The sequence below is a fragment of the Lithobates pipiens genome, unplaced genomic scaffold (genome assembly GCF_037356315.1).
Source record: "Lithobates pipiens isolate NorthernLeopardFrog02 unplaced genomic scaffold, aLitPip1_a1.2 Scaffold_13, whole genome shotgun sequence".
NCBI classification, from domain to species: Eukaryota; Metazoa; Chordata; class Amphibia; order Anura; family Ranidae; genus Lithobates; species Lithobates pipiens.
Genome location: NW_027507718.1, coordinates 174,333,760 through 174,357,942, shown reverse-complemented (window position 1 = coordinate 174,357,942; position 24,183 = coordinate 174,333,760). Strand labels below are relative to the sequence as shown.

The window sequence follows — 24,183 nt, the reverse complement described above, 5'->3', positions numbered from 1 at the left end:
GACTGACTACCCGATCTGGCTACTGGACTCTGGCTATGCTTGACTACACTTTTTTCTATTTACCTCTTTATTTTTTATTAATAAACAAGTGTGATTTCATGGTTTCTGACAGTGGCCAAATCTGACGACGCCGAAAATCGCCTTCGGAGGAATAATGTCAGGGTCCTGGGTCTCCCAGAGGGGGATCGCCCAGCCGAGTTTGCGGAGGCCTTATTATATATATAATTATTATATATATAATCACTCCTGAATCTGCCCGAGGTCCCCCGACATATGTGGTGGAGAGGGCCCACAGGGTCCCAACTGGCCGGAGCAACCCTGGGGCCCCGCTAAGACCCTTCCTGGTGGGGTTTCTTAACTACAGAGACCGAGACCGCATCCTCAGTGAGGCCCGCAAACATCCCACCCTTCCCTATGAGCATACAGAGGTGCATCTCTATCCTAACTTCTCCGCGGATTTACAGAGACGTCGCAAAACCTTCAGTGATGTCAGAAGACGACCAATCCGGGAACGAGATATCAAATACTCCATGCTCTACCCAAGTCACCTGAGAGTTCAACATGGTGGATCGGTGAAGTTCTTTGAATCCCCCAAAGAGGCAGATACCTGACTACTATCTTTGCACTGATCCGTATCCTTCCTCTCCTGAATGTCATCCAGAGGGCCCCCAACCTGGGGGCAAACTGGTCCCTCATCCACTGGTTCATGTTGTTCTCGGGGTCTCGCTGTGTGTCCCTTCCATGGCGGGCAATGGGTGACCCCCCTCACTTGGGGCAATGCTCTCACCTACTCTGACTTGATCCTTGGTGATTGGAGCTATAGCATGACAGTTCCAACACATCGTCCCATAGACACGATGCCCGCGTAGGGTATCGGTGGACTATCCGGTCCCCCACCGGATGGGCACGGGATCTACGTCCCCCCCGTACTCGCCTACTGTTAAAGGCTGGATACTGACAGGGACCCTCCCTGGAACCTTGAGCCTCAAGTAGGCGATTTGTTGTTGCTATAAAAGTTAAGGGATTAAACTACAAGCCCAGTTATGTTGGAGTATTGGCGAAGTAGTAGGGTGTTACTCGCAAAGGCTGAAACTGCTAATTCAGGCAATGTTGTTTTTTTTTACTAGGCATTAACCACTTCCCGACCCCCCCCCCCCCCCCCCATGAGGTTCTGGGGGGCGTTGGGATCTGGTCAGGTAGGCACCAGATGTTTGGGGAAGTTTAATTTGGTTGAATGGTTTTTCTTTCTGTTTCTGTTGTTTCTGATGTATAATCGCTCTTGCTCCACTGCTGCTCACCAGGTGTAACTTGCTCGACTACTAATAACCTCCTTTATCTATGATGGCCACTGTGAATATGGCATCACGTGATCGTGTGTGGCCTCAACTCAAAATTTAAGGTGGGCGCTTCTTTTTCAATATATCAAACAATATAATCCAGCTGTTCTGGTTCTGCAGGAGACTCACCTGGTGGGCAGTAAGCTAAGGGCTCTGAACAGGCCCTGGGTACAAAAGGCTTTTCATGCCTCTTACTCGACATACGCGAGGGGGGTTTCTATTTTAGTGCACCGATCTCTCCCGTGTGTCGTAGAGGCGGTTCACAGAGATCCGCTGGGTAGGTATGTGATACTGGTACTCACGCTATGGCAGCACAGGTATGTCCTTGCTGGCATATATGTGCCACCGTCCTTTAAAGCTGAGGTTCTATATGCTATACTGGAGAGGATTGCCCCCTATTGTCCTGCCAAAATTGTACTGCTGGGCAATTTTAATGCCATCCTCTCCCCAGACCTAGATAGACCCATACCACCTAAGTCTTTCACCAGGGAGTTGTCTAATTGGGCAATATCTGCAGGGGTCACGGAAGTCTGGAGGTGGAAATTGACTATACGTTTGCCAATCCCTCTTTACTGTCAGACGTTATGGCAGCTACTTATTTGCCCACTGGTTTGTCTGACCACAGCCCCCTTGAGATCACCCTGCGCACTTCTGCCTCTCATAGTGGCTCTATGTGGAGTCTGGGTGCTCAATGGATTTCCCAACCTGACATAGCCAATCAAACCCCACTGGCCCTTCGCAATAACTGGGATTCTAATGAAGGGTCACCCTCTCCGGAGATAGTTTGGGACGCCTTTAAGGCATATACAAGGGGCCATTATATCTTGGCCATTAGGGCGGTCAGGTTGCAACAAACTGCTGCCATGGCTTACCTCTCCCGCGGGTGAAGCCATCTCCTCCCCAGAGGCTATTCTACAAGCTTTCAATGGATTTTATCAAACTTTATATACCACCACATTACCCTCTGGTTTAGACCCAGGGAGGTTGGCATCTCTCCTGGATCCGATAGCCCTTGGCTGGCTCTCGGATTCTGAGAGATCTCAACTAGTTGCTTCAATTACCATGGAGGATGTTCAAAATGTCCCTATCTACTGGCAAAGCTCCGGGACCAGATGGTCTCCCGGCCGACTTCTATGTAGCACACAGTAACACGCTGGCCCCCCGGCTGGCCGCCCTATTTACACACTGCCTGGAACGGGGCTTTCTCCTACCCTCCATGGTACACGCACATTTTATGACAATCAGGGTACTAGAGTGGTTGCCTCTCTCAATATTGAGAAAGCTTTCGACTCAATTGAGTGGCCTTTCCTGTGGGAGCTTCTGCGGAGAATGGGATTTCCCCTGGTATTCATTCACTGGTTACAGACTATTTATCGTTCGCCTACGGCTGCCATTCGCTTGGGGGGTCGTCTGTCTCCTGTTTTTGAACTTTCCAGGGGTATACGTCAGGTTGAATGCTCTCTTTACAGCACTTTTTGCTATTGCCATGGAACCAGTGGCGGAGGCGCTACGTGTCTCGCCACACATTAAAGGTCTACGGCTGAGCTGGCTGGAGGAGAGGGTGGCCTTGTATGCGGACAACCTCCTCCTCTTCCTGAATGATGCTGGCCCCTCCCTGCAGGGGGCTTTGTCAGTCCTGGAAGAATTCTCAGTGGTAACAGGGCTCAAGGTTAATTGGGCAAAGTCGCAGCTGCTGGCTATCCATGCTGATGCTAAAAAAGAGGTCTCGGCTTGTCTTCAGCTAGAATGGGTGTACGAGTTCACCTACTTAGGGGTGTGTATTTCAGGGAATGTAACCGGCTTCATTCCAATGAACTTACTTCCAGTAATCCACTCAGTTAAAGCCAAGCTGAAAGCGTGGGAGAACCTCACTCTGTCCCTACTGGGTCGTGTTAATCTCATCAAGATGAAAGTCCTTCCCAAATTTACATACTTGTTTCATAATTCCCCTCAATGGATCCCCAAGTCATTCTTTTCCCAACTAAACAAAACATTTTTCTCCTTTCTTTGGGGTCCCCATGTCCCCCCCGCTTTAAGCTAACTACCCTAATGTGCCCTTGTTCACAGGGGGGCTTAGCATTCCTGGGCTGTCATAAATACTTCATTGTGGCTCAATTGGTCACTGCATTTTGGTGGCTTGTTCCAGATAGAGCCAACTCGGCTTGGGCCACTGAGGCTGCGGTGTTGCAATCTGCGGAGGCCTTGTTAACTCTCCTTTTGTGGGGTCCAAAGGCTCCATACAACCTAACCCCTTCCATGCATACCACCCTTAGGGCCAGGAGGGAAGGTCTGACCTGTGAAAAGTATCCTCAGACCGCCGAACGCCCCACTCTGGAACAATCCCAACCTACAGCATTTTCTCAAGATCCCAGACCACTGCAGATCTCACGATATTCTCCTTTGATCACCTTATGTCTCATCACAATGCCCCGCTCTTGCACAAATTCAGATATCTACAGTTGCCCAGGCTTTCAGGGCTCAGTTCCCTCCAGGTCAGGGGCAGATGGTGCAGTCCGACCTTGAGCGGATTTTGCAATTTGATTGTACCGAAAAACCCACCAAAACCCAGCAATATGTTCCAGATATGGACTCAGAGGATTGGGAAGATGTGTGGGACTTCCCATTTAGGATACTGGTTTCCTTGAGAGACCGCCTCATTCAATATAAGATTGTCCATAGGGCGTATCTTACTCCTGCTCGGGTGCACAAGAGGAGGTCTTCTATCTCCCCGGAATTCTGGCGTTGTGACCATGCTACCGGGGACTATATCCACATCTTTTGGTCCTGCCCGGTAATTGCAGGTTTCTGGTCGCAAATTCTTTCAGAGGTGAATGATCTGCTAAGTATTGCTCCTTCCTCAAAAATATGCCTGCTGGGATTGGTGGAGGACCTGGTGCTCAGAGTGGCTGAGAGAACCCTTTTGGGTCTCCTGCTGTTCTATGCCAGGAAATCCATTGTCCTATGCTGGAAGCAAAAGACTCCTCCCTCTATAGGCTCATGGAAATTACTTGTTAACAATGTGATACCCCTTAACAGAGACCCCTATGCACACAGAGGCTGTCCGAAAAAACGTGACAGAGTCTGGAGTAAGTGGTTAGCCGAACCCTCCACGGCTGCAACAAATTAAGTAACCTCTCTGAGATATGTTGGCCCTCCTTAGCGTCCTAATAGACCAACCCGGGTTCGTGGGAGAATCTAGGTGATCTAGCTTATTGTTAGTCCCCCCATGGAGCAAGAGCTTTGACAATCTATTGCTGTTGTTATACTACAGTAGTCATAGATATTCTAATGTTTTTTTGATACTTTTGAGGAGTACTGCGATTTTAACAATGTCTTTGACAAAGGTTAAGACGGTAGTTTGCCTCCACACTGGTCATATGATTGCACAAATTGACCTTTGACCTGGTGCCATACTCCCTCGTGGCCGAGTTGGAGGATAAGGCCATGGAGGAGTATGTTGCAGATGCACTTTCTCAATGTTTAATCCATAAATCCTCATCTCCTGTTGGTGCTGTTTTTTTCTTTGTGAAGAAGTGTGGTGAACTGAGACCTTGTATTGATTATAGGGGTCTCAATCATTTCACGATTAAGAATGCCTATCCGATTAGGGACTTATTTGACCGCCTCAAGGGAGCAACGGTTTTCACAAAGCTTGATTTGAGAGGGGTTTTCTTGGCTTTGCCAACTATTATTGGAAGTTTATTCATAACCTCTCATCTCTGGTCAAGCCCCTGACTGATATGACCAGAAAGGACGGTAACCCACAGAGTTGGTCTCCGGAGTCCATTAAGGCCTTTGAGAGTCTCAAGGCTGCCTTTGTTTCTGCTCCTGTGTTGGCACATCCTTATCCTATGTTACCTTTTATCTTTGAGGTTGATGCTTCTGAGACTGAAGTTGGCACCCTTCTGTCTCAACGTCCTACCTCTGAGAGCGCTATGCATCCTTGTGGATACTTTTCCAATAAATTGTCACCTGCGGAGCACAATTACGAGATTGGTGATAGAGAGCTGTTAGTGATCATTTTAGCCCTGAAAGAATGGAGACATCTCCTCGAAGGTACCACTGTGCCTGTTCTCATTCTTACTGACCATAAGAATCTCACATTCTTGTCTGAGGCTAAAAGCCTCTCTCCAAGAAGGGCACGATGGGCTTTTTTCTTGTCTAGTTTCAATTACATTGTCTCATTCTTACCCGGTGCTAAGAATGTAAGGGCTGACAATTTGTCACAACCATTTTCCTCCACTTCCAAAATTGAGTTGGTTCCTGTGATTCCTCCTAATCATATTCTGGCTACGGTTCGCACCAGCCTCACTTCTCCTTTGGGTGACAAAATTCTTGCTGCTCAGGTCCATGCTCCTCCTGAGAAACCTTTTGACTGCTGCTTTGTCCCAGAGAGTCTCTGTACTGCCGTGCTCCAGACTTGGCATTCTGCCGATGCTGCTGGCCACCCTGAGAAGAATCAATATTTTGGGCCATTTCCCAACAATTCTGGTGGCCTAGTCTATGGGCTGATGTAACCGCCTTCATAGCTACCTGTTCTGTGTGTGCTCAGAGTAAGACTCCACAACACCTTCCAGTGGGCCTCCTACAACCCATACCCAATAGACCCACCTGTCTATGGATTTCATTGTGGAGTTACCCAACTCCCAGGGCAACGCAGTTATCATGGTGGTTGACTGGTTCTCGAAAATGTCTCGTTGTATTCCACTTAAGAAGTTTCCCACTTCTAAGAAACTGGCTTCCATTTTTGCTCGGGAGATCTTTCGCTTACATAGGCTACCCAAAGTGATTGTCTCGGACAGGGGTAGTCAGTTTGTGACCCGATTCTAGCGAGCCTTTTGTGCACAGTTGGGAATTCAGCTTGCTTTCTCCTATGCGTATCACCCGCAGTCTAATGGGGCCACAGAACGGGCCAATTAGTCCTTGGAGCAATTCCTACGTTGCTATATTTCTGACCATCATAACAACTGGTCCGACCTCTTACTGTGGGGGGAGTTCGCTCAAAATAGTACCTTGAATTTTGCTTCCTGATTGTCCCCATTTATGGCGAACTATGGTTTCCAACCTTCCATGTTGCCTGACTCATTTGTTCCACATTTAGAGAATTAGAGGAGCATCTCTGTGGTCTTCGTTCCACTTTGGCACAAGTCTAGGAGCCTTTGCAACATGCTAAGGATAGGTACAGACTCCATGCTGAGCACAGACGCCTGCCTGCATCTTCCTACAAGGATGGGGACAGGGTCTAGCTGTCATCTCGCAACCTCCCACTTTGTGTTCCATCGCTGAAGTTTTCACCTCCGTATTCTTCGCAGGATTAACTCAGTGGCTTGTGCATTAGACCTTCCTTCTAATATGCGTATCTCAAATGTATTTCATGTCTCCTTATTAAAACCTTTGGTCTGCAACTGCTTTACCACTTTGGTGCCTCATCCTCACCCTGTACAGGTTGAAAACCATGAGAATGAAGTACAGTCCATTGTTGACTCCCGTAGGTTCCATGGGAGCATACATTACCTGGTGCACTGGAAAGGGTATGGTCCGGAGGAATGCTTTTGGGTCTTATCCTCGCACGTACATGCCCCATGTATGTCCAAGGATAAGACCCAAGAGAATTCCTCAGAGGATAAGATCCAAGAGCATACCTCAGTGATTTCCATAGACGTGTTCCCCTCATGCCTGCTGGTTCTCCGAGGGGGAGGGGTCATTGAGGAGGGGTTAGTGTCAGGGCTGGGCTCAGCCCTTCCTTCTCTGAGCTGGCCACTCAGCTGTCGGCTAATTGCCAGATAACTCTGCACAGTGACTCACCTTTTGATGATATCCTGCTCATCAGTCTTGCCTACATAAGCTGTCCTGTCCAGATGATCTCTGCCTTTGCCTTGGTCACATCTCTAGAGATGCTCTCCTGTGTTCCTGTTAAACATTTGCTTGGCTGACATTCCTTCTTGCTCCAGATCCTGCTCGCTGTTCTACGCTGTTCTCTGGCTCCCTAAAGTTTTGGCTTGTCTGACTATCCATTCCGTTTCCTGAATTCCTTTTGACTACATTTACTCTGTATCTTTTTTTTATTATTATTATTAAACAAGTGTGATTTAACTGTACTTCTCTCTCAGTCTCATTCATGGTTTCTGACACTAAATCTTAAAATCCCTTTTGAGAGAGAATAGAACAGGGTTTGTCATACTCAAAGGAGATGACCTTTAGTATAGCAGGAAATGTACATAAACTGAGAAACAGTGGGGGGGGGGGGGGGGGGGGTGAGGATGTAATAAAACGAGACCACTCAGAATCTGGTGAAACTGTGCATGATAGTCAACCAGCTTCTAACTTCAGTTTGTTCAATTAGGCTTTGACAATAAAGCCTGGAAGCTGATTGGATTCTGTGCAGAGCTGCAACAGATTTTGCACGCTCTAGTTTTAATAAATATCCCCAAATCAAAAATGTTAGCGAGAATCCATGAAGCATACCATGATGGGGAAGCTAGGAAATCTATTATAGACGTTTTAGACAGTGCTGTTACAGAAACCAAATCCTCAGGAGGTGCAGATGTCTATTGACCACGCTTGTTGAGAAATCCCTCATGAGAGATAGGTCTTAGGAAATATATGCACCCCTAGAGTGTAGTAATCCTAAAATTAAATACACTTTATAAAGGAAGAGAGGATGTATTCCCCAAAACAGGCTCCAAGTAACATAGGAGGACAAATCAAGACACCAAACTCCAGAAATAACGAAAAATCAAAGGATCAAAATAGATTTCATTAGAACATTGTAAAAAACAAACAACCAACCAACAGATACAAATGGGGATAGGATTTTATAGTGTATTTCCAGTTTTACATCCAAATTGGAATAACACCTGCTTTATATTTGCATGTTCCCATACCACATTAAGAAAAAAAAATGTAAACATTGAAGCTCAACTTTTTAGATGCTCTGTTCTGGATTATCTAGCAAGGAAAAAACCCAGCTTTGTTCTGTTTGGGGGGGGGGGGGGGGGGGGGGGGGGTGCTGAGAAGCTGTGTGTGCCATAATTAACCCTGTCTGTACTGTGCAGGCAGATCTTCATTAGAAATTGTAACTACATTTGAATAATGTCTGTCCAAAGAGTTAAAGTGGTTGTAAAGGCTCAAGTTTTTTTTTTTACCTTCATGCATTCTATGCATGAAGGTAAAATCCTTCTGTGTGCAGCAATCCCCCAGCCCTCCTAATGCTTACCTGAGCCCCAACTCAACCGCCCCAACTCAATCCAGCGATGTGCACAGAAGCAGTTACTATGGTGCATTCGGCAGGAGGGAGGCATCAGGAGCACTGGCAGGGGACCTGAGAATGAGGAGGATCAGGGCTGCTCTATGCAAAAATCCCTGCAGAGGGCTGGTAAGTATGATGTATAGTATATTTAAAAAAAAAACTAATCTGCCTTTAATATCACTTTAAAGGTTTCAATGCTAGGCTTCCTGCATTGTATGTTATTGAGGACAGTCTTGGGACTTACTCACTCTGACATTGTTCAAAAAACCTTGCAGTCAGCCATGTTACATCATCCTGAGAAATATCTAAAAGGTAAGAAATAATAAATAAAAAAAATAAGCATGCTGTGTGAATGGGAACACAAACATTGTAAGGTTTTTTTCAAATCTGACTGCAAACGTGGAAATACACTTTAAACATTAGGTTCATAGCTGAAAAATCTGTGGTCACATGAGAGAAAGATTTTGATCAAAGCAGTGTAGGTGTACCAGCTGTAGGCCAAGATCCTTCTGTATCATTACCATTCTTCTGAAGTGAAGGGCCTCATTCATACTTAAGCTGTAGAACTCGAAGATCATGAGTTGAGTTAGAGCAATCGGTTTCAAATGATGTGATGGAATCAGACTTGGTTTGATAAATTAAATAAGTGTTAAACCCAAAAGCATGCATCAATGCGTTTCGCTACGTCCAATCATAGCTCTGTCAGCTAAACGTAGCTTAACATGTTAACATCACAGACTGCAGGGACATATGCCCGTATGGATGAACACTGAGCCGATTACGTAGGGGAATTCCCCTGATACCACACAGGCATCAGGTGGCGTACTGCATGCGCATCTACACGGCACAGAAGCCCTGAGTCTGACACGAGGCATCAGCTTAACACTGGCCAGCAGCTGTAGGAACAAGGATTACCACTGGATACAAGCACTGTTACCACAGATTGCCCCATTCACCACACATAGCGATGGCAAGTTTACCGTAGCTCTGAGTGACTGTCCAACATAGGTCCCCACACTTATTTTTCTTCTGGCATGCTGAAGATAATTGCTTGCAAATGGCCAACTGATTGTGTGTATTACACATGCCTACAACCATGCATATTGTATCAAAATTACAGCCAGTGCTGTGTGGTCAGCCCTGGGGCGCTGAGTATGTTACAGGTGTTGGAATTTGGAGTGGAGTGATTTCCTCATTAACTTCCCCCTGTTGCACAGGAGGTTAGTTGGAAAGAGGGGACGGGATTAGGCAAGGGAAGGGAAGGGAAGAGAGAAGAGAAGCAAGAGAAGGTAGGAAGGGGGTGGTATCACACGGGCCTCTGTTACTTTGTAGTGCAAGATTAAGATGTTGAAGGGGGCCTAAGGCTCTAATAAATGGTTGTCAAAGTCTGAAGGTAGAAAATGTTCCACCCAGGGACACCAGGTTTTGAAGTGTTGGGGAATTCTGTCTAAAATTGTAGCCTCAATTTTGCTATGTATCATAGCTTTGGTGGTTCTATTTTTTTACTTCAGTTACATTTCATTTCAGGGTTTTCCAGGCTGTAGCTATCATTTGCTTGACCGTTGTGATGAGTTGGAGGAGGAGACGAAGCTGGGCTCTAGTACAGTCCACTGTGACATGATTCAATAGTGCAAGGGATGGGTCAGGGTCTAGAGTAACTCGAAGCAAAGTAGAGGCCATATGAAATATCGTTGTCCAAAATTGCTGTACGATCCGGCACGACCACCATATATGAGTGTGCTTGCCTCTCTCGCCACAGCCTTTGAAGCATTCTGGAGGGTAGTTCTGCAAACATTTAGTCTAGCCAGGACTAAACACCACCGCATCAGGACCTTATAGTTTGCTTTAAATGCGACTGCATTATGAGAGGAAATCTTTGTATTAGCCCATATATGTGTCCAGTCTTCTGCATCTAGATCTATTGCTAGGTCCTTGGACAACTGTGCAGTGTATGATGGGAGGTTAGCTGGAGGGGATGTAAGGTGACTGTAGAGATGAGATATAATTCCTGGGGCATGTGGGTCTGAGTTGCATATACCCTCAAACACAGTTAAAACTATCAAGTGATGAGCATGAGCCTATGATTGTCTGGGCAAAGTGGGTGATCTGGAGGTATCGAAAACACTTTCTAGGGGGGAGTTGTGTTTGTAGGGCAGGGAATGGCTTGAGGGAGGTGCTAGTGACAAGATCACATATACTGCTCAGTCCGACTTGGGACCAGATCTGGAAAGAAGCTGGTTCAGTAAAGGCTGGGTAGAAATATAGGTGACCCAGGAAGGAAAGTAATGGAGAGTGTGGGGACATTCATTTAAATGGGCCTCATAATTTTTTCGGAGAGAGTGTTGTGCTATGGGGTTGGTTATGGGGCCACGAGTAGAGGCAGACAGCCATAGCAAGTTAGTCACTGTCAAGGGGTAAAGATAGTACATTTTTCCAAATAAACAATCTTTTTACTCATACAAGTCTCCTTACTGTCTGATGAGTCACTTGGTCTGGTTGGGATCTTCCTCCTTCTAGATGCAGCTGCTCTTTTTGTATGCTGGGTTAGAGGATAGTGCACGTATCAGTGATTTAGACAGGCAAGTAGGATGGAGGACAGGGAGTCAGGAGGGGAGGGTACAAGGGTCAGCAGGGTGGAAGACAGGGAGTCAGTAGGGCAGGATATAGTGGTCACTAGCACAGAGGACAGGGCTTCATTTGGGCAGGATACAGGAGTCAGCAGGATGGAGGACAGGAGGCCAAATCCCCCCTTTCCTCCTCCTAGGCAAAATTCCCCCACCCCCCTCCTAGCACAAATCCCCCCAACAGCCCTCCTAGCAAACATCCTCCCTCCCAAAATTAATGATTCCTACACACATAGCCCTCCCCTCCACAAACCTCTCACCCCAGCCCAAGTACAAATGATTCTTACCCCCCCCCCCCCCACTGTACTCTCAGTACAATTCCCTCACCTGTAAGTTCAACCCCCCTACCCAAACTTACAGGCCGGAAATCACTGGGGTGGGGGGCTTGAAGGCTGTGCTCTTTCTCCTCCTGTCATACCAGTGTTCCTCCATAGACCATAGGGCAATGGGTCCATAGATCTGACTGTACATGGCATGATTACTGCCCCCCATCCACATTTCCTGCTATAGGAAGATGAGCAATCCTTGAAGGATATAGGGGGCACTAATCATACCGTGTACAGTTCGATCGATGGATCCGGTGTCATCTGCCCTATGGAAGATCGCTGGAATGACAGGAGGGGGAGAGAACAGCACCAGCACTGTCACTTCTCTCTGGACTCTTCACTTCCCTGCTCTAGGCTGCCTTCCCCATGTCCTGAGGGGCACAGCCTTGGGGGGCACAAGTGAAATCTCGAGTGGGCCCAGGCCATCTCAGCACCCCCCTAGATCTGGACATGCCACTGAAGAAGTTTACTAAAGATCTGAAAGGATGGGTGTGTTACCAGCTTGTACACTTATTTGAAAGATTTTATTTTGCAACAGTCCATCATCATCTTTCTCAGTCTTTAAGAGACAGAGCGATATTGGAGACATCTAAAAAAAAATACTCCAACTGAAGGGTGGGCAACACCGCAAACAAAATGGTAACAGGCCCAATATAAAAACATTTAAATGCTGGGAACTGTCTACAGCTCAAAAAGTCCAAAACTGGCATGACGTGAGGCCTGTACATCCACTTGGTAAAACTTAGACAACAGAAGACTAGATGGCAACTGGGAAAGTTGCCTGATGCCAAAAAGTCCAAGCACTCACAGATCTAGTGTGCTTTGAAAGGAGAAGGAGGAATCCATGGGATCATAGGCTTGAACAGTAATCTCTCTGAGTTCACAGGAAATGGTGGAGCAAGAAGCTAGTTCCCCTTTTTGCTCTGCTTTTAGAGGAGCTAGCTGTTTCTGAGTGACCGGTGACATATTTGGTGACTTGCTCAATTGCCTCACTAAATAGACATATTCCTTTTAAAGACATATATGTGAGGTGCCTTGTGCAGGCCTTAGCTATTCAATGCCTATATATATGATTCTGCACATGTGAATAAAGATTAAAGCCATTCTGGAGATTTGTCACATAACATGTTCTAGGCCATCCGCACAAGAAAGCAGAGGAGAAGGCAATTGCTGTAAATGCTGTTACAGCATGATCCTGAAATACAGGATAGTGTTTATTGATTGCCCTAGTCCAGTTAAATGCAGTTTGACATTTGACATACTGAAATTGCAGTGAGAGTTGTTTGCAGGGCTTGATCTGCAAAAGTAAAGAGAACTTTTAGGAGTGTCTCAAATGTTCTATCCATAGAATCTTTCAAAGAAGGAATCAATAGGTATGGTAAGATATTTGCTTAGGACAGAAGAAGCAGGATCACCCACAGGAACAATCCTTTCATTTCCTTCTATGTCCTCTAGGACTCAGGTTGAGATACGGGAACAGGAGAAAGAGGCATGGTGTTTTTGGGCCCTGGATGAAGATGACTGTAATCTCTCAGAGGAAATAGACGCAGAGAATTCTGCATTAGTCAAGTAGGCTGCTTGTTGTGTGTCCTTCAAATAAGAGCTAGATCCAAATGCCAAGACCATTGTTATGCATCACCACTCTGAAATTGAATGTTGTGCGGACCTTCAGCAGAGTAAATGTTTGCCAACAATTTTGTATTGATTCCCTTTTGCCCGGGCTCTGCCATAACTATAAGTGAAGGTGTTTTTCTGTGAGGTATTCAAAGAATAAGGTGTAGATTATAGGGCAAGCATGTCCATAAGGAGTATACAGCAACCCAGGTGTAGATTGTCCTGTAATGAATCCTCATGGCAAAAGGGCAGGAAGAAGTACATGAGTACCTTATAACTGGCTCTAGGTGTGAGTGGTGTTAAAGTTTGCAACCAGTGGTGTGATGTAACACCTGGTCATCCACCTAAGGTTGACTTCTGAGTAGTTAGTGAGTATTAGTGCCAAGTTCGAAAGTTAACACCACAAAGTGAATACATTCCAAGCATAGGCCCGTTTATACAGCAATGGTCAGAGGTACAGGGTGACCCTGTCTTACCAGTTCAAGGTGCCAGACTGTATATGAAGTTCAGGCTTCACTATGATGGTGGGCATACCCACCTAAGGGGTATTTCAGGGATTGGGTTCCATATTGATGAACCACAGCCCTTGACTTGTATAGCACCCTGTGGATCATTCAACACCAAGTGTCAAGGTGAGTGTCATTGCAGGATCCTGTGCCTGAAGAAACATTACAGGCTTCCCCATAGCATGAGGTCTGGGTACAGCTTCAAAGGATTAACCGGGTTGTGCTGATCAAGATCTATTATTTCTATGTTGGTATAAAAAGACAGAGAGGGTTGATTGGAGAAATCAAAGATAAAAAAATAATAAAACTGTGAGCTAAGGGTGATTTTCTCAGTGAAGGAAAAAAAAGGTCCATCACTTTAAGAAACTAGCACACAACTAACGACTCACAGAGTGGGTAATTGGGTTGGGGTTATAGGGAAGGTTTCCAGGGGGCATGACCTCAAAAGTGCTGCCAGTCTTCAGTTACCTGAAGGTACAATTCATAGTGTATGTTTGTTATAAAAAAAATCCAATAAACTCAATTTTAGTCATACATGTAAGCCACAATGTATTCAGCCACGTCTTTGGTAAAAAAAAAAAAAATGTCAATAAGCGAATATTTATTTTTTTGCACAAAAGTTATAGTGTCTACAATCTAGGGTACATTTTCTGGAATTTACACAGCTTTTAGTTTATGACTGCCTATCTAATTTCTTGAGGTGCTAAAATGGCAGGTCAGCACAGCCCCCTCCCCCCCGGCCCCATTTTGGAAAGTAGACACCCCAAAAATTGCTTTTTTCAGTTATGCCCAAGAGGAGGGATAGGCCCAGGAAGGTCTTACATTCGGACACCGTAATAGGTCTCCAATCTCTTGCAAGGGTCAACTGGGGATTAGCAGCGATGAATTGACCAGCATACAAATTGCTTTGGTCCACAATAGATCTATAGCAGGGATATGCAATTAGCAGACCTCCAGCTGTTGCAGAACTTCAAATTCCATGAGGCATAGCAGGACTCTGACAGCAACAAGCATGACACCCAGAGGCAGAGGCATGATGGGACTTGTAGTTTTGAAACAGCTGGAGGTCCGCTAATTGCTGATCCATAGAGATCTTCCATGAAAAACAGCGAATAAAAATCAAGTGATGCAAAATCAACAGTTTACACCTGAATTCCGGGTTGGCCAGTGAATGGGGGAAGTACGGGTGCTGCAGAAGTGGTGGGCTCCCAATTCGTATTGGTAAATGCAGCAGAAAGGGCACTATGGGCTCAACAGGCCTGTCTTTGCCTTCTTGATAGCTGCAAGACACTAGTTGTGCTAGCCACCTCTCCAGCTTGAACTGCACTTATGGGTCTCCCCATGTCACCACGTGATAGTACTGGCTCTCTCCTCCGTACGAGAGCCCTGCAGTTCCTGCACCTCGACAACAGCAGAAGAACGGGGTCGGGTACACCTGACCTTGGCAGGGACCACTACTCCGTTGTCAGAGCTATCTGTCAGGTTGCCGCTGGTGTCTACGGGTTTGTATTCTAAGCCTGAATCTGACAGATGGGTGAGTTCCTCTTCACTCTCATCTGTTATGCTCAGAAACATGTAGGCCTCTTCACTAGTGTACCTTCGATTGGGCATTTTGGCCTCTAAAGTTACTGGTACACTAGTGAGACTCATAGGAAAAAAGAGCACCTGACTGTCAGCGACTGCTTCCAACGCTACCAACAAAAACTGTTAGCGTTGACAGGGATCAGGCCTGACTCTGCAAATTCTGCAGTTATGTGTTTAGTGTTTTGAAAGTGACAGTGATCAATTGATAATGCACTTGGGTGGGCTGGGCAGAGGGGCTAAACGCAGGTGCTAGCAGGTATCTGGGCTGATCCCACCAACACTGCATTTTTGCCAACTCTAAATTACTGGAGATGCTAGTATAGATCTCATCGGATCAGACATTGGGCGGCATAGTATTGTAGTGGTTAGCACTCTCACCTAGCAGTAAGAAGGGTCGCTGGTTCATAATCCCAACCACGACACTACCTGCCTGGAGTTTGCATGTTCTCCCTGTACATGCGTGGGTTTCCTCCGGGTACTCCAGTTTCCTCCCACAATCCAAAGACATGCGGGTAGGTTAATTGGCTTCTGTCCAAAATTGGCCCTAGTATATGAATGGGGACCTTGGATTGTAGGTGCCTTGAGGGTAGGGTCCAATGTGAGTGTGCAATGTACAGGGATAGGGTCTATTGTAGACACTCACTCAGGTTGAACTGGAAGGACTGGTGTCTTTATTCAACCTTACTAACTATGAAACTATGAAAAATTAATCCATTCAGACACTATAGTACAAAGGGAAGTGTGTGGTTTATGCGTGGGTGTTAGTGCTACTGGCACTAATCTGGCGATGCAGACCCTAAGTGATTGACATTAAAACCTAATTGATTTCACCCACCGGGTGATCAGGGGGTTAAACTTTTTTTCAGGTAATATACATCAGGTGCTCTGACGCTATAAAAAAATAACTAATTGACCAGCGTCACCATGACACTAATACAGCTATCACTGGTGACGGGGTGATCAAGGGGTTAAACCTTTATTAGGGGGTCCCTAAACCTATCTGAGGCTACTTCTAAGTACCCTAATGCTGATTAGTGTCACAAATCACACAAGTACAGTCATCCAAAAAAAAATATGAACACTGCACTGGGTGACACAGTAACAGGGAGTGAAGGGGCGAGATGGGGGGGGGGGGGGGATATGTGCCTATGTGTACTGTGTCAGTGTAGTGTTGGTGCAGCTCACGTTTGGATGTCCTCTCTCTGGAACGGAAAAGAATACCAGGAGGAGAGATGACATTACTTCCCCTGTCTGTGTTTACACTAAAGCCGCGTACACACGGGCGGACTGTCTGTCCAACTTAGTCCGCCGAAACACATTTCAGCGGACAGTCCGCTCGTGTGTGGGCTTCAGCTGACTTTTTCAGCGTACAGTCTGGTGGACTAAGTCTTTCGGAATTTCCGTAATATTGTCTGTCCAACTTTGGTTTCAGCGGACAGTCCGCTCGTGAGTAGGCTAGTTGGACGGACTAAGTATGGCGCATGCTCAGAAAGGATTTACACGGCGAAAGGTTGCATTGCTGTGTATTGGACTTTCGATTTCTAGTCCCGTCGTACGTGCTGTACACGTCATCGCGCAAGCTTTCAGCGGACTGTTTGTTCATCGTGTGTGGTCAAGTCCGTTCATTCGAAAGTAGGACGGACTGTCCGTCGGATTGTCTGACGGACTTAGTTGGCCAGACAGTCCGCCCGTGTGTACGCGGCTTTACACAGACAGGGGAGGATTTCATTCATCAGGACCAATCAGCAGGTCCAGGCCAGAAATCATTGGCCTGGAGACTGATTAGTTCTGAAACAAATCGCTCAATGTTACATAACGTTGATTTGCCCACCCGTGCCATTCTGCCACAGTAAAACTGTGGCGGCTGATCGGGAAGTGGTTAATATCATTATTATTTTAAAATAATTTTCATTACATTTTTTTTTTGCATTAAAAATACACACAAAAAAAAAAAAACATTTATGTGCAAATATGTTGGCCATGCTTTGAACTATTAATGTCTCTTAAGTTTCATTATTTCATTATAAATGGGACAAATTATAGAATAAAAGACAGTAATATCTTGAATTACAAGTAACATGGTATACAAGTGTTTTTAAAAACGAGCAACAATTTTTTTGTACATTTTGACTTGATATGCGAGTGCTGACTTGATATACGAGCAGTACAATCCATGTAGTAAAGCCGCTGGTGTATGCAGTAGTGCATGTGGCCAAAGATCCGTGGGCGCTAGTGGCTCCCAGTGCTTTTTTGGAGAGCTCAGATGCTCTGAGACACTCCCAGCGGGGTGGGGGGGCGTAACGTGCGTCGGGCATCCAAAAGCGTCAACAGTTCCAGAGTGTCCCCAAGTTCTCCAGGAAGCACTGGGAGCCACCAGCGCCCCCGCAACCTCTGGCTACATACAGTACTGCATACACCAGCGCCCCCGCACCTCTGGCCACATACAGTACTGCATACACCAACGCGTCCTGCACCTCTGGCCACATACAGTACTTCATACACCAGCAGTGGTTGTGCAAACTCGCTTTAATATACAAGTGCTTTGGATTACAAGCATGCTTCTGGAACAAATTATGCTCGTAATCCAAGGTATTATTGTACTTTGTATCTATAATAACAGTAGGTGCATATTTTGTAAATTACACCAATTAATTCATCACCAGTGAATGTTTGGTGAAGGTCTTATTGACTGCTTTATGAATATGCTCCTTAGATAATACTTATTTTAACACTGATACTGGTCTTTTTATGTATAAATTGCATAAAAAATAAATTTTTGTGTAAGACAATACTACACATTTTTACTTCATTACCTTAAATAATGTTCTCCCCAAATAAACTGGCACATAGCAGAAATTAAAAAATGACATGAAAGAGAGCTGTTTAATAGGCTAATATGTTAAGTGGATATTGTGTTAAACCTATATGAGTTTTAGTGATTGGGTTTATAGGCTTTAATTTTCTCCATCCTACATTCATTTGTTCAAATATTTCAAATACTTGAATATGAAAGTACTGGTAAATAAAGGTTTCACCCTCCTCTAAGGCCTCATGTACATTACAGCTACTAAACTGAAGTTTAGGAGCAGTTGGGAATTTGTTTCAGCAGCCCCGGAATTTTGCTCTATGTTATTTTATGTGCACATATACATTCAGTCCTTTATAGTAGTTTAGAGGCATTTGAGGTTACAGGCATTTTATGAAACAGGACTGTTGTTTATCGGCATTTAAAACGCCAAATGCTTGTAACCGCGGTACGCAGTGTTTACGTTTTATAAACATTTTTAAAGGGGAAAACATGTCTGATATTTTTGAACATATAACAATTTTGAAAAAAATGAATTTTACCACATGCTGTTGCCTACATCAATGGATGAGTCCAGTAGTAATAAACTCTGGTCCTCTCATTAAATTTACGTGTTCAGAGCCTCAGCAACATCAGGAGCATTTTTTCACACATGCTTATGATGGGGATCCATAGTGAAACCACAAAAAATAAGCTATCTACAAGCACACTACTTTCTTCTCTCACAGTATGGCTGAAATAGTTAATAATTTACTTGGTTTTCATGCACTATGGGCATTTGAGAGGGTTTACTGAGATTATCTTTAAAAAACGCTTCTAACCTCAAACGCTCATAATTGCTGCTAAACTCGTATAATCGCGGTATGTAAAAGCTGTACAATGAAAGTTTTTCACTGTCGGTTTCCAGCTGTCAAATTTCCAGCATTCAGAAAAAGTTTTCAACATGTACATGAGCCCTAAAACTGTAAAGTATATGTAGTCTGGTTAAAGTGTATCAAACTCAACTCAAGTTGATCAGTGCTAAGATGAGGTGGCTGCATTTGTTTTCGGTCTTTGTACCCGATTTGACTTCAAATATATCTGCCCTTGTTCATAACCTTTGCATGGGAGATGGGCAGATTAGTAGTTTACAGGTAGAAGATATAATTGTTCCAACTTATTTGACAGAAGGTGACAAGGACACTGCATTTCCGGCAGGAACAACAGGTTTTTCTGTACTTGCGGAAAGCGTTCTAAGCCTTAAAAAGAAAACTAATGAAGCCACCACATCCAAGGACTGGAAGGCTACAATATATAACATTTTTGTTGAGTTCACTAAAACCCCTAAGGCAAGGGAATACATTAGAACTGTGAGCTGCATGTTTAATTATTTTACTGAGGGCATTAATCACTTCGCGCCCGCACTATAGCCAAAAGACAGCTACATCGTGGGCGCTAACTGCCGGGAGGGCGTCCCTGGACATCCTCCTGTTTTAGCGCACATCTCTCTATCTAGCTTTACAGGAAAGTAGACATACCAGATCCCAGATTCAGATGAGCATATCTCAGACCCAAGCCTCCACACAGAGCGATGTTTACCTCCAACTCCTCAGCTTGAATCAGTGTGCAGCAATCAACTCCTCCCTGTGTTACAGCTGCAGACCACACACAGCACTTCACTTCCTCCACTGGCTATGCAACCTCTTCCTCCATCCAGCATGCAGGGCAGAAAAGACTAATAGTGCAATATTGTTGGGTTTTCTTAAAAAACATTTATTAAAAAATGTCACCCATATGGTTCGAAAGCATGCCAAATCACAGCAAACCAAAAAATACCACACACACAAAAAAAATGTAAAAACAGTTACAAATGGCAAAAAACTGATCTTGGCAAAAAACTGATCTTGGCAAAAAAGCGGTGTATCGATATAAATATTACAGCTGCCAATGCTAGCTGTATCTTCTGGTCTGGTCTTGTATGTCTGGTCCTTGTCTCTACCCGACGCGTTTCTCCGTGTAAGGCTTCCACTGGGAAAGGAGACTGGGAAAGGTTTAAGTGCCCAGTAGGCAAGTGGTTAAAGGATCAGATATTAAAAACACTGTATGTACAAAAATTTGTTCATGACAGCATTGTAGTTGCAGACTACAGTTTCGGTCTGAAATGTACACTACTATAGAATCACAGAATAGTACAACTCTTTAAAGTTTTCCACAAAAAAATAGGAAACATTTTTATATACTACAGTAATACAAGTAAATGGAACTATTGTATGTTTGAGCCACTATAATTGACCATTATAATTTATTTTTTCTGCCCACAGTAAACAAACCATGGAAGAAGACGTCTATTTAGAGAGTGATGTCTGTGAGGGCAATCAACCAATTTACAGCAACACGCAAGGAGTATATTACAACTATAGTAATCACGGTGACATCGGTATAAACAAAGAAGATGATGATGTGTATATTTTACCTGATCACTGAAAAGAAATCTATCCATCAAATTTTCCCAGCTTTTGGAAGAATCTTGTCAGCATGACTTTCCTGCATTATTTTTGATCCAAGAAGTTACAAGACTAAACATGTTTATTGTCTTTTCTTATGTGGTCATCAGTGGTTTTATATTTGTTCCTATTTCATATTTGTAAGAGGGTATTTTAAAGAGTGAATATTAGACATAAAGATAAGTTAGCAGGTGAGCTGACAATTAGCTTCTGTAAATCTACTGGTGTGCAGAGGAGTAGGATTAAGTTCCCTAGTTTTATTGGACAAATGTGGCAGGGTTCTCTGCCTCTTCTACCAGATACATATACCTTCCAAATCTTTTATCCACTCTTTTCCTAAACATTCCTACCGATAAATCTACCCGCATTTCTCCAATCTGACATTCAATAGTACTTAGATGATGTCTGTGGCGCTCTATATACTTTTTTTAATACACTGTCAGTTGCATTCAATACATTTATACAGCTGAGTGAGCTAAAATAGTTATAAAACATATGTAAAGTTAGTACATACATTATTCCCTGTAAATAACGACTACATATTTTTTCTTCATTTTTCTTTTAAAACAGATATGATTTTCCCTTTCTTTTGAGCTACTGTATATCCCCTAAATTGTTGTTGTATACGTGGGACAATAAATGAAGGGAAATCTTGTCACAATGGGGCAATAAAAACAGATGAGCTTCAACAATTTTCTACTCAATTAAAAATTAATACAACAGGTCACAATGAAAATAATTCAAGTTTGTGGTTTTCCAAACTCTGGTGGAGTGAGCTCAAAGGAAAGTTAGCCTAGAACAAAGATGGCACTTAAAAAGAGTAGCAAGTTTTTTTCAGAATGGGTTTAATGAAATGTCTGACCTTGCTGAGCATCTTCCCATCTCAGCATTGCTAGAGACAAAGGATAAAAAAAGATGCATAGTTCCCAAATACAAGAGCCCAAACATTCCAAAAACATAATGCCTGCAAGGCCAAATAAAACATTTTAGTGTAGAGAAAACATCAAATGACAGGCTTTGTAAGTGTATTTGTCCTAGGTGCTTGAAGTGTGGACAACTTAACCTGAAAGTCCAGGATTTATCTACTGTAACTAAGTCTAACACTGCACTGTTTCAACCCCTCTTCTAAATATTATTCTAACTACCGTATAAAAGGAAGATGCATATATTTCACTATTCTGACATGTTATACTTACCCGCTCCATGCAAGGGATTGCAGCCTTGTTCCTTCTCCTCTGGGGTACCCAACCGGCGCTCCTGGCTCCTACCCTTCATCGGGTGCCCCCACAGAAAGCTGCTTTCCATGGGGGGCAACCATCTGTGCAATACTCCAGAATCCCGCTGCTGCATCAATTGACACAGACAGTGGGATTTGGCCCCACCCCCGCGACACAGGATTTGATTGACATCAGCGGGAGCCAACGGCTCCTGTTGCTATTAAACTGTCGAATGGGGAGAGAGACAGCGGCTGGAGCCACTGGGTTAATGCTCATGGCTAGATCGAGCTCAGGTAAGAAAAAGAGGGGGGGTCTGGGGGCATCTGCAGCAAAGAAGTTGTTTTCACCTTAATTCATCGATTGCATTCATGTGAAAAACTTTGAGACTTTACAATCACTTTAAGCTGGCTGCTGGGAGACGATGATGTAACCAGCCCAGAGCACCCTCACAGGAGGTAAGTATACACATCTTTCCTCTACAGGGTAGTTATAATAGGAGTTAGTATGGGGTTGGGAGCAGGTTTAAGTTTAGTTAGATCGATCCTAGACTTTCACTTTAAGTGTTTCTTCGGCAACTCCAAAAGATGACGGATAGCTGCAAGTCCCTCCTCATTCCTCATAAGATCCCAGGTCTAGTAAATCACCCGATGGTAATGTAGGACCTAGATTAAAATTGGCAGATATTGCTTCCCGAAAAAAAACCCACTGGTAGACTTTGAAGTGTCTCCTAGAAAATAATATGTAGGTGTAAGGTGTAGGTAAGTATAAAGGGTACCCCGGGTGACAGGAATGTCCCAAGAAGAAAAGGAGTGAATTGGGCAAAAAGAGACCCTAAAAAGAAGTTGGTAAAATTGACTAAGTCCTTGAAAGTTGTACACTTGAAGTTATATATGTGTGTGTATTGCAGAGTGCCGATTTGCTCATCGTGCACAGAAGTACACACAGGCCCCTTTCGCACAACTTGCTAGATCCCTGGACACACCTAGGGAGTATACGTTGCTCAGCATCTCTCCCCCAGAAGCGTAGAGGGGCTATACCTGATGAGGTAGAGGTAGCTAGGCAAGCGGTTTACAGCCAGGTTAAAAGCACTTCACTGTACAAAAAAAGTGCCAACCACCCCAGCCTATAACTAGCCTTCACAGTAAGGTGCACATGGAAGGCCAACACACATCACAAACACAAAATTCCCAGCACACTTACTAGCTACCCTACAAAACTAACATATTGATCCTGTCTAACATTTCATGTTAAAAACAGAGGGTTTTGTTTGCACACATTTGCAAATATGTGCGTAAGCCTCAGTGCCCATGTCAAGGCCCCTCTGTGTAGTGCCATCAGTAACGCTATCATTTTCAGAGTCTCCCCAGTTGGAACACAAATACCAGTGGATAGGTTGAGGGCAGATGTGCGTGGAGGGAGCCCACCCATAATCGGCATGAGTGACTGCACTCTTTTAAGAGTTCAAGTTAGGGTTGCTGAGCCTCGTTTCCTCTCCACCACCTCTGTGATGTAGCGAGTCACATGGGGTCCAGGCTCAGCTCCCTAATGGGAGTATCGTGGGACGCTGGCACTTGGAAATAATGCACCCCCGGCATATACACAGCATTTTTCCATCAGCATAAGCTTGCCGTCTTTTAAGAGAAACCTAAGGATTACACCAAAAGCAAGCAGGTAAAAAGCAATAAAAACATAGCAAACAATACTATAGGCTGCACTTATTAATTTAAAAGAAACTGGTTGAAATGGGTTTACAATTGCTTTAAGTAATGATGCTCATTAAAGTTATGCAATATTATATTGTTTGTAATGTTCAAGCATAGGGGACTTATACACATTGGGACACCTGATTTGGGCAGCATCCTTAGATATTTATTAGCCCCAGTGGTGCCAAAGCTGGTATAAGAGAAGACATCTGGACACACTTCTTTGTATTTGTATGTGGGTGGTGCTTTAAACGCTTGTGCGGCACCCTGCTTTCATTAATTTCATTTTTATGTAATATGTAATATTTTGTACTGATAAACTTTGTATTTGATTACTATGTCCTGGTGAAGCCTCTTCTGTCTCCTTTCAATAACCACTTTTGGTTTAGAACAGGACTTTCTATACCCTGATCCTTGAACATATTCTATTTGTTTATAAAATCTCCCTTGAGACTGAAAAAAAGAGCAGACATTCATGAGGTGCAGGATCGCCTCTTGAATAATTGAAATTAAAGCGATCCTGCGCATAACCTAGTGATCTAATATCCAATAGTGAAAATATAACAATAATGTGAAGAAATTACATTCAAAAAATATTCATAGACAACAGTGTGAAATGACATAATTGAAAAAGTGCAAACAAAGTCCATAGAAAAAATATTTCAGTGCTTCAAAATATTGTGTATAAAAAATTGCAGAAAGTTGATAGTTAATCGGAAGAGTTGAATGGCTGA

The 24,183-nt window shown here is 44.2% G+C and overlaps 1 protein-coding gene across 2 annotated transcripts in view; it reads left to right on the top strand.

Annotated features, from left to right (window-relative positions):
* Positions 1-23,787, top strand: part of LRRC25 (leucine rich repeat containing 25) — a 78,003-nt gene extending 54,216 nt beyond the window's left edge. For both annotated transcript variants that reach the window (XM_077475905.1, XM_077475904.1), the window contains one exon: positions 20,347-23,787. In XM_077475905.1, the coding sequence (XP_077332031.1) occupies positions 20,347-20,509 (163 nt within the window). In that variant the 3' untranslated portion in view covers positions 20,510-23,787. The remainder of the gene's footprint in view (positions 1-20,346) is intronic.
* The last annotated feature ends 396 nt before the right edge of the window (positions 23,788-24,183 follow it).